At 40.9% G+C, this 14,902-nt stretch overlaps 1 protein-coding gene across 1 annotated transcript; it reads right to left on the bottom strand.

The window, feature by feature from the left end:
* Positions 1-1,724: 1,724 nt before the first annotated feature.
* Positions 1,725-3,332, bottom strand: LOC132261734 (alpha-N-acetylgalactosaminidase-like). Its single transcript, XM_059760672.1, has 6 exons — positions 3,166-3,332; positions 2,928-3,102; positions 2,589-2,858; positions 2,150-2,524; positions 1,931-2,077; positions 1,725-1,868 (listed from the first exon to the last, which is right to left on the bottom strand). Exons 1-6 carry the CDS (start codon positions 3,330-3,332, stop codon positions 1,725-1,727), a joined length of 1,278 nt encoding a protein of 425 aa, XP_059616655.1.
* Between the last annotated feature and the right edge of the window lie 11,570 nt (positions 3,333-14,902).

Raw genomic sequence — 14,902 nt, 5'->3', positions numbered from 1 at the left:
TTTGAATGCCTCCAATTTCAGCTGATGACTGAAAAGGTGAAGCATAGGCAAATGCAACTTTTTAATCCGATCCCTTTTGCCTGGGCCGAAGAAACACCCAACAATTGACAGGCACATCGCACACAGCAAGAGTGTTTATTTGAAATATTCACACCATGCTTCAGGCACGACAGCGACCTCTTGTCGCAAACACCACGAACACAGTGCCACGGTTCATGCTCAAGCTGTTTTGGGCATTGTTGTTGGATGTCATATCAAGTGAAGTCCAAAAATAAAAATTCCGTGAAAATCAATGCTTCACAAATTGTTTGCAAAGATAAAATGATTTGCATATTCAGTTTATGGCCAATGAATTTGCAACCAAGCGGATTTGATGGCAATTTAATTTCACTTCCACTTCCTAATATTGCGTTTAGAGAACCCAAGTGCATTAGCGTAATTGAATTACACGAGGGAAGTGGATGTGCTGGTGAAATTTCCACGTGAAGCTGTTAATTACTAATTTGCAGAGATCGATTGGTGGGAAATGACGATGGTTGGAAAAACTAGTTGACAATGTCATGAAATGAGAATAAATTTGTGGTGCTCTTTTAGAATATATTTTATTAGGACATTTTGCCAGAAAAGCAATGTAAAAATTGTAGATAAACATTAGATTTTTTGAATAATGTGAAAACTCAATTGTATCATACATATTTTCACATCTTTTCCTTATCGACGTGTGAATCAATAAATGTTTTATGTATTTTTGAAAAGCGCTTTATCTGTTGTAAAATAAAAAAGATCGTTTACACTGTACAATTTCTAAGAAAATTGTCTCAAGTTGTAGTAAAACGCATAAAACGATTTTTTGATAAAAATATTATTTTAGATTTTTATTATTTCTTATTTCAATTTTTTATTTGAAAACTGAATAAATGTCATGAAAAGATAGTTTTCAAAACTTTTTTTTTGATAAATAGTCTTGAAAACTGTTAAAAATCGATTGAGGCATGTAATATTTTCAGTTTTTCTATTAACTTGTAATATTTCAATTAAAATTTCAAATAAAATTAATTGCAAAAATTCGGAAAATAATTATTTCAGAGTAATATTATCACTCTAATGAACGATTAGAAGGTTTTTTTAGGTAAATTCGGCAAATTTTACAACGATATTAACATTAAATTTTCAATTCGCTCTCTTGAAAAAAAAAAGCGATTTTATCTTTTCATATTTTTCGATTCTCCGTCGGTATAAAGACTAAAAACCAATAATACGATGACTTGAATTCACTTAACTGACCTATATATTATTTGAATAGAGCATAAAACCACCGCTGTACCTCATTAAATGCACTGACTTGACCTATTTTCTGGGTCTTTGTCGACACAACTGGCAAAAGTGGGAAATATAAGAAATTTAATAATGTGAACTTCCGCCTTCGCAGCTTCTTGGGATGGTGAAAGTGCGATAAAAAGTTTCACCTTCTGTTAATTGTTGGGGAAGAATGCTCTCTTCCATGGCATGCCATAAAAACCATAAAATGTCAGGAAGTGGTGCGGTGTGCAGGAATACATTAGCATCCTAATCCAACACAGTGAAAGCCTCCATGGTGACGCTGAGGTGGGCTTTGCACCACATGGAGCTTTCCCATGCAAATTGCAATTTGCATACTATACAGACACCATTTATTATTCATAATTTCATCGAATTAACAGATGATAATTAATAATGCCTCCAGGCTACACAGTATTGGAGGAAGGCGCCGCGCTGGGATTGAGAGCTTCGAACTTGTAAAACACCACCCCAGACGGGTTGATTCTGACACGCAGCTTTGACGATCTGCTCGCCATGAAGCGACTTCTGCTGCTCTTATCGTACAAGTCCTGGCAAAAGCATCGCATTCGGCAATTAGGTGTGTTTTGTACATAGATAGTTAGAAACTTACATGAACCATGTACAGCGGACTCTTCAGGCCCAGGCTTTTAGCGTCCAGATTCAAAGTGTACGGCGCTCCGTCGGTTCGATGGCTCACAAAAGCCACAGCGTATGAGTAATTGACTCCCCAACTGGGTGTAATTGGTCTCACCCACACCTTGAAGATGAATGAATTTAATTAGGAAATTTGAAATTCTGTGGATAGCATAAATTGCACATTATTATGTACTTCTATATTGTTGGTGTATCGGATTCTTCTGCCCTGCATTCCGAGTGGATCCTGATTCACGGCGATGATTTCTCGATTCTGGAGGATTTCCCGGAATTCTGGTCTGATTCTGTCGAGATCATTGGACATGAGAAGTGGCGCTGCCAAGATAGCCCAGATCGCCATTTGTGCCTTGCTTTGATCAATGCTCAAGCCAAAGTTGCCGATAATCAGCATATCAGGATCATTCCAGTGTCCTGGACCGGCTACGTTCTGAATGCGATCCTGATTATTGGCGAAATATTTGGTGATTGTCCTCACAGACTCCCAAGAGTCATCGATATCGTACCAATTCCTCCACAGATTGCAAGCAGCTTTCATAGCTTCATAGTTGGGCTGTTTGAGTAGCGCAAAATTGCGTTGCATCTTACAATTTCACTCAAGAATATGAGATACTTACAATGATTCCATTGACTTCCTGGTAAACTGGCCAACTGCACGAGTACACCATAGGTCGTCCTGTCTCATTAAGGAGTCTCCCGAATTCGGGATACCCAATATCCATGTCCTCAACCTCAGAATAGCATCCGTCGAGCTTAACATAATCCACTCCCCAATCGGCGAAAGTTTGTGCATCAATTTCCATGTGGTTCAGAACACCGGGATATCCAGCGCAAGTTTTAGTCCCATAGTCCTCGTATATTCCAAATTTTAATCCTCTCTCGTGCATCTTGAGCGCGAAGAAGAAAGTGTGTGTATATTTTCAGAATGCATTGGCGACAAACTTTCGGCGACTTACATAGTCTGCGAGAGCTTTCATTCCGCTTGGGAAGCGCTTTCTGTCCGCCACTAATCGTCCATCCTCATCGCGCTCCATTTCCATCCAGCAATCGTCCACAATCACGTATTCATAGCCCAAGGCGAGGTAACCATCCTCCACCAGACGATCTGCTGTGCGCTTGAAGAGTGCCTCGCTACAAGAAGGAATACGAGCTTATTCCGCACTTTGGATGGGAAAACCACCTTCCGCACCGCACCTAATACACTCATCGGGGAACTGGTCACAGTCCGTGATGCAGCGAAAACGCTCCCAATTCAGCCACCCCATGGGAGGCGTGCGTGCCAAGCCGTTGTCCAGTCCATCACCGGGTGCCACAGAGCAGCCCCAAATCAACACTGACACTGCCAATGCAATCAACTCCATCACTCAAGTCACTGAGAGTGATGAGCGGCGAGTCGGTATTTATACGAAAAATTCACACCACTTGTCCTACTCAATGGGGTTATCGGCATCAATGACCGATTGATTCGGCCTTCCAACTATCAACTACGCGATCGCCTCTCATTATCAATTATCAATTGAGAGCTCCCCGTGCAATGGCTGCAAGTGAGCTGCCGAATGCGCCTCTCAGTCCACCCGAGAGATGCCAGAGTGGCAAGAGCTATTTTAATTAAGAGTTGCGAGAGTTGATAAGAATGGGAGGCGATGTTGGGGCAGATGCTGCCTCTGGAAGTTCTCCCCCAACTTCAGCATGATTCATCATCTTGGATTGCTCGAATAGTTTTCCGCCGTGTTCAACATGAAAGCGAGTGTCTGGAGAACATAATTGTCCCACCTTTCCTGCTCGCATGGAATGCCTTGCTCACATTTTAGCGTCAACGATGACACGTGAATAGCTTTTCAGCGCTCTTAGTGGAGTCAAGAGGATTAAGTCAGCGATTTGTCCTCGGTTGAGGAAATGAGGTTGATGAGTGCGATGTGAAATCGAATTTCAAGAGCATCTTAGCCGAATTTCAAGTGATTTCCTTGCATTTTCGAGAGTATTCAAACTGGAATATTGCTCTATTTTGATCTATAGCTGATTAGACACCTTTTATCTGGCGCTCCTCTCAATAGTCGAACTATGTGAACTTGCGTTGATACGAAAAGTGGGACAAGCGCCAGATTATCTGAGGCGCGTGCGGTGACTGGAAATCGCCACTGGTGCAATTCTTGATGTGAAAGGGCTGGAGAAGAGCCATGCTTTAAGAGTGGATGTGCAGAAGCCACATAGAGAGAGAGCAACAGATGAGAGGAAAAGTTGTGGAACAACATCTAAATATAGAAAGTTATATATGGAAAATTCAGTGATAAGTATGTGAAACATAAATATTTGATTATCCAACAAGTTTCATATCTCCGTACTTTTCTTGAATTTCCTCCATACTCCAATTGTTTTGTTAGCATGGTAGACAGTGGGAAAACATGTTGACAAGCTGCATACCAAACCTTTTCATTTAATGCAGTTCTCCGTAGACGTCGTGCATGCTATCTCGGCAAAAATTCAAATCTCGTACTGCGAGTGGCGAGCACATTATTCGTCTGCATAGTGAAAATATTTTGTTAGCATGAGCATTCTTAATATCTCGCACGAGGGACTTCTTTGGCGCTCCTCTGCCGATGTAAGGCGCCCCGGATATTGTCAGGAGATGCACGTGGGGAGGTGCCGTGGGCGGTGATGGATGTGCATGTGAGAGGGTGTTGTGCAATAAAATCGATTTCGTACTCCCCACGGCGGAGATGTTGAGGAAAACAACCCATCCCAACTGTCATCGAACTCATGAAAACGTGCTCTTGTGCTGTAATTCACTTATTTAGGAGTCGAACAACTACTATCGTGGCGATGCACATTTCATCATCATGTATCTTATCTCAGAATATTTAATACTCCCCCAACTGTGGCGCTCAAGGTGCTGTCGAGGGGCTGATAAATTTCTAATTGTTGCGCTTCGATGGGAAACCATAAAGGGAAGAAAATCATCTCTTAAGCCGCCCATGAATTTTCTATTCACTCTCGTGACACATTATGCCTCCCTTTCTGCTCGGGGAAACTTGAAAAACATCTGCATAAAAACTCCTCCGCCATGAATAGTCCAATGAGTGCCGGCGCAAAGTTAATCTTCTTTGGAACAAGGACTGCATCAAGTGGAAAATTTTTATTCAAACCACTCAAGCACTTGCCCAAAACTTTCCAGACAATTCATGCAAAATTCCAAAGTAAAAGCACTCCAACGCATGGCCACAAGCGCGACAAAGCGCGCAATATGGCTTGAGGAGAATATTATTGTTGAACATATTTTTTCCAATAAAAAAAGCCATGGGAATTTACTGAAATGAAACACATATAATTTCCCATGTGAATTCGACAGCAATATTGATATGTGCATTTCTGGATGTATCAAATTTTTAAAATTTGAATTGAGTTATTTTTTCCGCGCAATTTGGCAAATTTAATTACACACTGTCATCATCCTGACAAGCTTATCGTATCTATGAGGATTCGGTAGTAAATTCGCGTGACAAGAGATAAAAGTGTCGGTTAATATGTTTCCCGAAATGAAAATATGCTGCTGATGACTATTTTATGTAGTACACATGTACATGAAGTCAATTGATGTTTAATAGTGTAGGGAAGGAGATGCATTATGGGTGGATAATAATAAATTTTATCATCATTTGCCATTTCACCAAAAATTGCTTGTCATTAAAATGTATGTGGAGACCCAAAGTGTTGCTATAGCTTGGATGTCCGTAATTAATTCAGGTCACGTTGCCCCATTTATTCCCCTCTCTCCCCCCCACTCTCTCTCATTTTCAATACACAGGCAGCAGCCCTATCCGAATTGATGGGGGAGAAACACGATGACTTCTCTGCACTCAGACAAATCACTATGCTCACTCATAGTTGAAGTTCCGATTATATCATAAGGAGGTTGGCTATATGTTCCGCTCCGCGATCACAATACGACTGATTGACTCGCGCGCTTCTCCGCGTCACTCCCAGTGCTGCCTCTACCGCCAAATAATACTAACAGCGAGATTCTCGTCAGGGGGAGAAGGCCGCCATGACGGTTGCATTCCAATTGGGCAGGGCTGAGTGTTTTGCCTGTTGGTATAAGGAATTTGACTTACATAGTGTGTAAAGAAAATGGTATGCAGTGGAAAAGTGCGTTGTGATAGATTTCTCTGAGTGCATACCAATGAACTCAAGGGTGCAATTTCCACCCTGACCAGCATTGGCACCATAATTGAACCACAATCACCAGAGGATTTTTTCTCTCTCTCTCTCTGTTCTGGGAGTGAAAAGTGGAACAGGATGAGGAGAAATTTTTATTTAATTGAAAGCAATTAGCTGCACAATCAGAGAAATCATTTTGGTATCCTGTGGATAAATGGCGTGTCTATAAGGAGGAATTGATTGTGGCAGCCCTCAGCGAGAGTCCTCTTCTTCGCATTTTAATCACATCCGAGGAGCCACGGGGAACATAAATCGCCTTGTCGGCTTTCTTATCTAACACCATCAGCCATTGGGAGTGTTTTACATTCTCCCCCAACTGGCGGTGGGTCCGAAAAATTGTGAATTTGAATAAATTTTGATGTAGGATAATCCCATGAGTGGGTGGGTTACGAATGGGTCACGAGGGAATGGTGGAGATATTAAATTTTTGTATCATCGCTGCCGAGTATATAACATCCATTGTTTCGTCAGTAAATGAAATTTCTGCGGTGAATTGCAATTACTTCCGCCACATTTGAGGAATATATATTTTGAATTTAATATTGACGGACGCAATTTCCCTCCGCTGTATTTCTTCCTTATCTATACCTCTAAAAAAATGCTGCACGAAACACAAAAGCCTATTAGAATTTATTGTAAAGACAGAACATTTGCAGGTAAATTTCCTCCTCTGGCCAATTTGCTGACAACATATTTATTTCACAGCACGTCCAATTTTTCTTGAGCAGGAAAAAAAGGAGGGAAATGAAGTGATAAAAGTGTGGTATTTTGCGGCCATTTAATGCTTCAAATCATCCCTTATTTACGACTTGTGCTTTCTCACGTGGCGAGAGTCTATAATCTCCATTAGAATAGAGTGAAAGAGCTTTTAAGGGAGCAAAAAGTATGCCATCTAATATATTTTATTTTATCGTTTGGTGTCACGTTTTTTCGTCTCATCCATTTCACCGCAAAAACAGGAGAGCCGGGGTAAGTTTTCCCATTTTCCTCTGATGTGTCGTATTTCATGATTTATTTGACCACATCCTTCATCCCCGTCGGCTCCATGCCAGGCCTTCAGGCTCGCGCAGTATCTCTGGCGGAGAATGAATTAGAGGAATATCCTTTGGTGACTGTTGTTTGTTGGAGGCTTTTTTTTCCTTTAAATTCGCATAGAAAACTGACAATTTGGGGAGAATTTGTGAACATTTACGCATTTCTGGTCAACTTGGGATGTGCGGTTGGCCAACAGAGTCAGTTGGAAAGTTGAGAAAATGTCCTTCCTCCTCATTTTGGCTGAAGAGCAGTGACAGAGAGCAATTAGATTTCTTCTATATAATCTATGTGTCTATTTTCGGTCACCCTCCGAGATAATAGGCGGATATTGAGTGATAAGAGGGTTTTACTCTTTTCCCAAGTCAGCAACTCCTAGCCTTCCTCTCACAGCAATTAAGAGCTGCTGAGATTGCCGCAGGAGTTCAGCCAGATGGATCTTCACAAAAGAAAGAGAGAGTGTGGCGCAGTCCCCAAAAGAGGAAGAAAAAAACTGGGGCGAAACTTCTCATTCACTACATTTTTTTTCCTCGCTCAAGAGAAGTTTCTTGAAATTTTTGTTACTTCCCTCTTAATCACAGAGATTGTAACTTTTTTCCATTACAAATTTATGGGGGTAGTTCTCATTTCTTATAGCCAACATCCTGCCAACTCACGCTCCGATTCGTTCTAGTGCAGGAAAAGGATTTTAATTTGCACTCTTACATGATGAATTTCACACAAACAAAGAGGCGTGCTTTTCTGCACACCTGAAGCGGAAAAGATATCTTGTGCTGAGAGTGCGTGTGTGTGTTGGGGATGGGAAATGCCTGAAATTTCCATTGATATCCCACAGTTTGGAAAGAAATATATTCAATATGTGCCTCTTGAGAACATCCCAACACCTCCGCAAATGTCCACCTTTAAGCTTCAGTGCCTTACCCAAAATTATGTGAAACTATCACACCCATCAACCCTCCTTGAGCATGACTTTCCTTATGGGCCCAATCGGTCCTATCTCATCCCCGAGAAGGCACTTTGGCACGATTTTCACACAACATGCGCATACAGGGGCCAATTTACAATAAAACAATATCACCGTAAAGATAAGGAAATCATTTGGCACGCAATAAAATTGTGATGCGGCACGGATAAACACGATAATGGTGATACTCTGGGGGACTAATAACACTTAGCAATATGTGCGCCTCAATGGATATGAGGAGGGAAAGGATTCACTTTTAATTATAAGACCATAACAACGTGCTATCGGTTGTTTTTCCCCCAAATAGTTTCCCACTCTCCACCCAATGTCCCCAGGGCATCCAGCAAATGGTAGCAGAGAATGTGTTTACACTAAGACTCCCCATTGTTCGCAACTAGACTTAATGACATGTTGAGCGAGGGTGATTTAGAAGGTGCTCCGAGCGCCATTACAATCACCGCAAATGCACTGAAAATGCATTGCTTATTAGGCGTGAAAACCTCGATGATATCACAGCAATCGCAGACTGAAATAGGCGGAAATCAATCTCATGACTTACCAAATTCCTTCGTAATTCCTTGATGTCGATGTTGGATTTTCGTTTGTTTCACTTGAACGGATGCCATTTTGCAGAAGAATTTCCGACACAGCTGCGGAATTTACTGCTCCGGCGATATCACATGCCACTGATAAGCTCAGAACAATATAAAGCGAATCCTCCTAGATTGCTGAATAAGTAATTCATCAGACTAGGATTATGTTGGTGGTAATTGAATCGATAGACAGCCCATTTGCACCAACCATCAAGCTAAAAAGCTTCTTCAGCGTCTTCGCTCTGCAGGCTAAAGTGTATTTTGTACCGTCACATTTTCCCTTTTACTGGGGAAATTCACAGCAGATTGCAATTCGATAGGAGAAATAAAATCTTTCTCACCTTCCTTTCTGACACTTCCTGAAATGTTGAATTAAGTATGATTGAGCGGAGTAATTTCAGAGCTTTGCCAAATGGTCTTGTCTTTTCCGAAAAATCTATTTCTGAAACAGTTAAATTGAGAATCCATTTTGTTGCTGTCTTATTCACGTCAAATTTGCACATTGGAAACATTTTCAATTGGTCAAGAAGTACTGACATTTCCTATTTCGACATTTGAATTGAAAAGAGTGGAAAGTCAAATTCGCTAGGAGAGCAAATTGAAAATTTAACGTTAATTTCTCTTCATAGTTTTCCATCCTTCCGCCGAATTGTATTGTTTTTCAATAGTGTTTCTCGAAATATCTGAATGCGAATTCCGCTTGCTGATTTGCTCTCTTTTCTCAGTACGAAAAGCGTCTATCACTCATTCAATCTTGCATTCAATTGAGTCTTAAGATGAAGAACACGCATATAAGTAAAATCACGCGACAGGTCAGCCTTTTCATATGTAAAAGTTCCTTAATCTCCATCAACTTTATTATTTCCAAATGAATTCAGCGTCGGCCAAAGTTTTCCCTGAGAGTCGCAATAAGAATCCAATTCACACTGCAAGAATGAATTGAAAATCACTCCATACTCCTGAGCTAAGCAAAAAAGTTTGCTGATAAATGTGAAAGAGCGAGAAATAGTTTCTGTCGGAGGAAAACTTTGTATATTCACATGTAACATGGGAATTGACTTATAATCGTCTCTTTACCCCAACTCTCAGCATTTCGCATAAAGTTTTCCTTTGGAAGGCTTTTCTTGCTGGATTTATGCGGTGTCGAGAAAAGAAAAACCCCTTCACTGTGGATGGAAGACGAAAATGTCTGGGAAAATCTTTCGGGGGATGAAACTTTTGCACTGTCAAGTTTCTCCTGCATTTTGTCGATTTTGTGACACATTCTGTGCTTATGCTTTTGGGCAGGATATTTAAATGTAATTAAAAGACTGACAAAAGCCCGTCTATTAGTTCACAGATTTTAGGATGTGGCATTTGACCATGTTTCCGTACATGCTGAGCACGTTGTTCCCACTTAAATTTAATATTTACTAAGAATAAACAGCAAATGGTTGGGTTTCTATAGAGACTAGCAAATACACAAACAGACCGTGTGTGCGAATATAATCACACGTTGGCCACAATGCAAACCTGCCGGAGCTTTTCAGCACGCAAATTTTCATTGAAAACGAGTTGTTTTCCATAGAGCCAAATATTGTAATGTTGATATTCTTATGCAATGCCAGGATCTCATGAGCAGAGCCATAATTTTGCCATGATTCAAAATATGTTTTGCCGCTCGCCGAGTAATTGGCATTCATGGCACAATAAGTGACCTCCAGAGAAAGAACACGTAGAGAAGTTGATTATTCTGTGCACATGAATAAATGATTATTGAAATTCCATTATGCTGTATTCCCACACCAAACGCGCCGTTGTCCGATTAGACTCTGGGCAGGACTATTAATTCCAGAGGGCTCGCCAGCGGGAAATCCTGTGCACTCCTGAAGACTTCGAGTGTCTCTCGTGCTTGACAATGAATATTCCGTTCAGTCACTAATTTCTTCCGCGTAGTTTGTTGTCTGATTTATGGATTTTCTCTGTCCCCTTTATCAGGCATTGAACTCATCGTGATTGGATAGCAATTCCTCAATTGCCACAAAGTGTTAAAGACGATGTGGGATTTATGTCAAAAGGAAAACATGTGGTTGTTTCCTGCGGTTGCCCAGGACGTAATTTTCTTAACAAAACACCTCAACTTGTATTCCCCTCACGTCCACTTTCACTTTTCCTCAGGTACAATCGACAGTTACACATGTATATATGCGAAAGGTGAGGAGACACGACAAGAAAGCTCCGCACACATAAAAGGGATGAAAACCACAACTCTCGTGACCTTTATTTTTCCTCCTGCACTTCGTGAAGGATGTAATTGTATTTTAGGGATTTACCCCCATCCTCCGCCCTTTAATATTTAATCATCTTCTCCCCCACGCGCATTTCACATGTGAATGAACCACCAAAAAGTCGTCTTGCGTCTTATATTGAATGTCTCCATACTTTATCCCCTCTTTCCCTGATCCTCCAGAGAATTTCCTTGTACACTCTTTGATGGAATCTTTTTCCTAAATTCTCCTGCAGGAAAAAGCTCAGGATGAGCCTCTGAATTTCCATGTGGAGTATTTTTCACAAGCTCACCTACGCACAAATTTTTCTTCATTCTTTCTTCGGTGTCACTTTTTCTCTTCCTTTTCTGGTGAGTGAACTTTTTCCGACGTGATTGGTGGCTCAATCGCTCGACATTGAAAGTCCAAATCTCCCGCCATTTCATCAAGATTCGTGTGACAAGTGAATGAATATCTTTCAGTGATGTTGGATAACACAACAAATGCATTAACGACTCCCCCACTTGACCAAGCCCGAGCCTCCTTCTGCCCTCTCAATGTGTGGGTGAAATTCGGCAATTTCCCGCATAAAGAGGGGCATTTTCAGCATGAAGAAGCCCTACATTCAAGTGCTCACAGTTGGATAATTTAATTCACACAATTTTTCCCAACAAACACTCCCTTTTCAGCCAAATAATAATTTTTCTGGCCTATACACAAAAAGGGAAAGAGGAATCATGGGGAGATTTTCCACAGAATAGGAAGATCAAATCAGTGTGTTGAGAAATCTCTCCATTGAACCGTAAAACGTTGCGAGCTTTTTCCACTCACACCCCGGATTTCCCGAGGGGAGATGGAGAGAGAGAGAGAGAGAGAGAGCTTTAACTCAATGGTTGAATGAAAATGAATATGAGCGACGAATTGAATCAAATCAATAAAAGTCAGAGTTTCAATCTAGCAATGGACTCCCCATTCGCTCCAAAATTGCTGGCAGCAACATGATCCACACGTCGAATATGTGATTTGTTTGGCTTTTACTTAACACCCCAATCCAGAGCTTTTGCCACCGGGTGGGTTTTCGGAGAGGGTGAACAACAAGAGGGAAAAAGGAACAGCCCGAGGAGGCGAAAAACATCCATGGAGATTCCATGTGCAGCTCCATCGTGGGAAAAGAGTGGATCTCTGTCACATTAATTTCAATTTTATCTCGCTCCAACTGTTTTTATAGACTCACCCCATCGGAGCCCCTATCGCGCTGGGTGCTTGAGGGATGGGGTGTGGAGCTGAAGAATCCGCGGAGGAATTGTAGTTTGGCACAATGTCATAGGAAAATAGCGGGTTTGGCAACATTTAAGCGCCTCTCTCAGTCTCCCCATAAACGAGAAATGGGTGAGTCGTAAAATTTTATATTTTTCCCACACACACACCCCTCGGCGTCTCCAGCGTCCCCGTAAATGATCCCTGGGTGCAATTCCAAATTGTTGGATTCTACATCGTGAGTTACGCATCCCTACATCAGGACCGCGGGTAATGTGTGTCAGCATGTGTGGTGCTGTTCATCGCGAGAAGAAGCCTTGTTCTTCCACCGGAATTAACAAATATGATCACATATCTTAGCATTACCGCGAAGATAATGATAATGCTCATGGATAGGTCGTTTGCTTAGCGCTTGGCTGCTCTGCCAGAATAGGGAAATATCGAAGCAGTGAAGCGAATTTTCCCTTGGAATTTTGAAACAAACAGAAAATAGAGAATGATGGCAATTAATTGCCCATATTCGCAATATGGAGGACTGAAGACATTTCATCGCGAAATCCATAACAGATTTGATATGTTGCAATTTGCAGACATTCTGCTGAAAGTCTGATTAATCCACTTCTCCAAACTGTGAGCAAGAACAATGTTATTTCAGCACTTTTACGGAAAGACATGCTTTATTTAAATGTCAGGCTCCACAAAATTTCATGGTGCTGTAGACAACCGTGTCACCTCATTAAATTTCCAAGTTCTCCGAACGTCTGACTCGGTTGGTTATCCCATTGCCAGATGTCAAGCGACAGAGCAGATAAAACAAAGACGCTCTCCTTGTCAATCGCAATAAATCTATTGATTATTGAGCTCGTGAACATTGGGCTTCTCCTGAGCTCTGGGTGGATTTCGCCAGAATCACAGGGAAACTCCTCATGCCGCTGAACAACTTACAATCAATTCATCACATTTTTTTGCCACAAAACATCCACCTGAGGCAGGATAAATCCCTCGAAATACAGTATCAAATAGATCTCTTCGTTCCCTCTTCGGCTGCTCAATTTCACAAATGACATTTCTGCACTGTTTCTCAGGGTGAAATATGGCAGAAATTGCGCCATTTTTGGTAGTCCAGCAAAAACTCGTTATAGAAAGCATTAAAAATATAGATTGTGTCCAGAATTTGATGGCTTAAAGTATATAAGTAGATAATCCCTCTAATTGAAATTGGAAATGAAAACCACAAGTAGGAAATGAATTATTCGGAAATTAACTTCCATTAAGGTACAATTTATATGTAGAGAGGATAATTGGATTTTACTGGAGATTGATGCGATCGCAGATTGTTTTGACTTCAACGCATTATTTGTATGGGAATTTTTTCACTGCAAAATCTCATTCTGGGAGAGAAACTTTTGCCAACTTGTAACCGATTGACCCTCTCATGAATTTTCCAGGAATTTAGCGTGATTGAAAATGAAACTTATGTCAACTTTGTGCCAGAATGGAGCAACTTTGAATCCCATCGAGACGAGCGCTTTTCAGTTGTTGAGGGGAAAAAAAATCAATTTCCTGCGAAATATAATGGACATCCGAGTGGGTGAAATGCGCTTATGAAATTCCAGAAAGTGCATGAGAAAGAATTTCAAATCAGCGCAAGAGCCAAAGAATTCAATAACAGACATGTTGTCAAAGAAATGATTTCATTTAAAATGTATCGTAAGATTTTAGAATTTATGCGTCTCCAGCTGACAAGAAGCTATAAATTTCAGCCACAAAATGACAATAATAATGAAAGTGTAGATAAGAAAGAAGCGTAATCAAGGAAATGTTCCAGAGAATTACTCATTAAATTAATTACAGCAATAAATCGGATAATTTTGTTGCAAATTTAGCTGACATTAAATCAGAATCATGCATTGATTCCCACAACACATCCACAGATGGTTCAACTTGTAATTCACTACCTCAGTCTTGTTTAGCATGCATTTAAGGTCAATAAATGGAATTCTGCAGCACGTGATACAAATTGAGAGCAATCTCTCATGGGATTGTTCCCCTCCCAATGATTTGAAGCAGAACAAAGCAAGTTCATTTATTAAACGCTCATCTGAGTTTGGAGCTTTTTTACGTCATATATTTCAATAACTTTTTGAAACATCCTCCGTAACAACTAAATTGAACTCTTGACAGAATGATGTGTGTGCTTTTTTCCATGCGAGGGGGGAAATGAGGGCTTCCTCTGCTGATAAGATAGTCATTCCATAGGCATTCAATTTCTCTTCCAGCCTCCCACATAACTCTCTGTGAGCACTAATTTACTTTCATTTGCAGAACGTGCTCTAGTGTGAAACTCCAAATGGTGAGGGTGAGGTTGCGATTCCCTTTAAAATGCGGTGCTGACGAAGGAAAAACCTTCTCGTCATTTCATCACAGCGAAAATGCTTCACCCTCACGTCATCATTCCAGAGACCGAATATTTCACTGTTTGGCGAAAACACCCCAAATATACGTCCATTCATTTCAAGTGCCACTTCGAGGGGTTTTCCGAAAGTTGGTGGCAGGAAAAGGAAAAAGCGGGAAAACCACTCGCAATACTGGTGAATTTAAACCCCTAGAAATTCTTTTTCCAA

The sequence above is a fragment of the Phlebotomus argentipes genome, unplaced genomic scaffold (assembly GCF_947086385.1).
Source record: "Phlebotomus argentipes unplaced genomic scaffold, Phlebotomus argentipes genome assembly contig_15, whole genome shotgun sequence".
Lineage (NCBI taxonomy): Eukaryota > Metazoa > Arthropoda > Insecta > Diptera > Psychodidae > Phlebotomus > Phlebotomus argentipes.
This window is presented reverse-complemented; position numbering and strand designations above follow the sequence as displayed.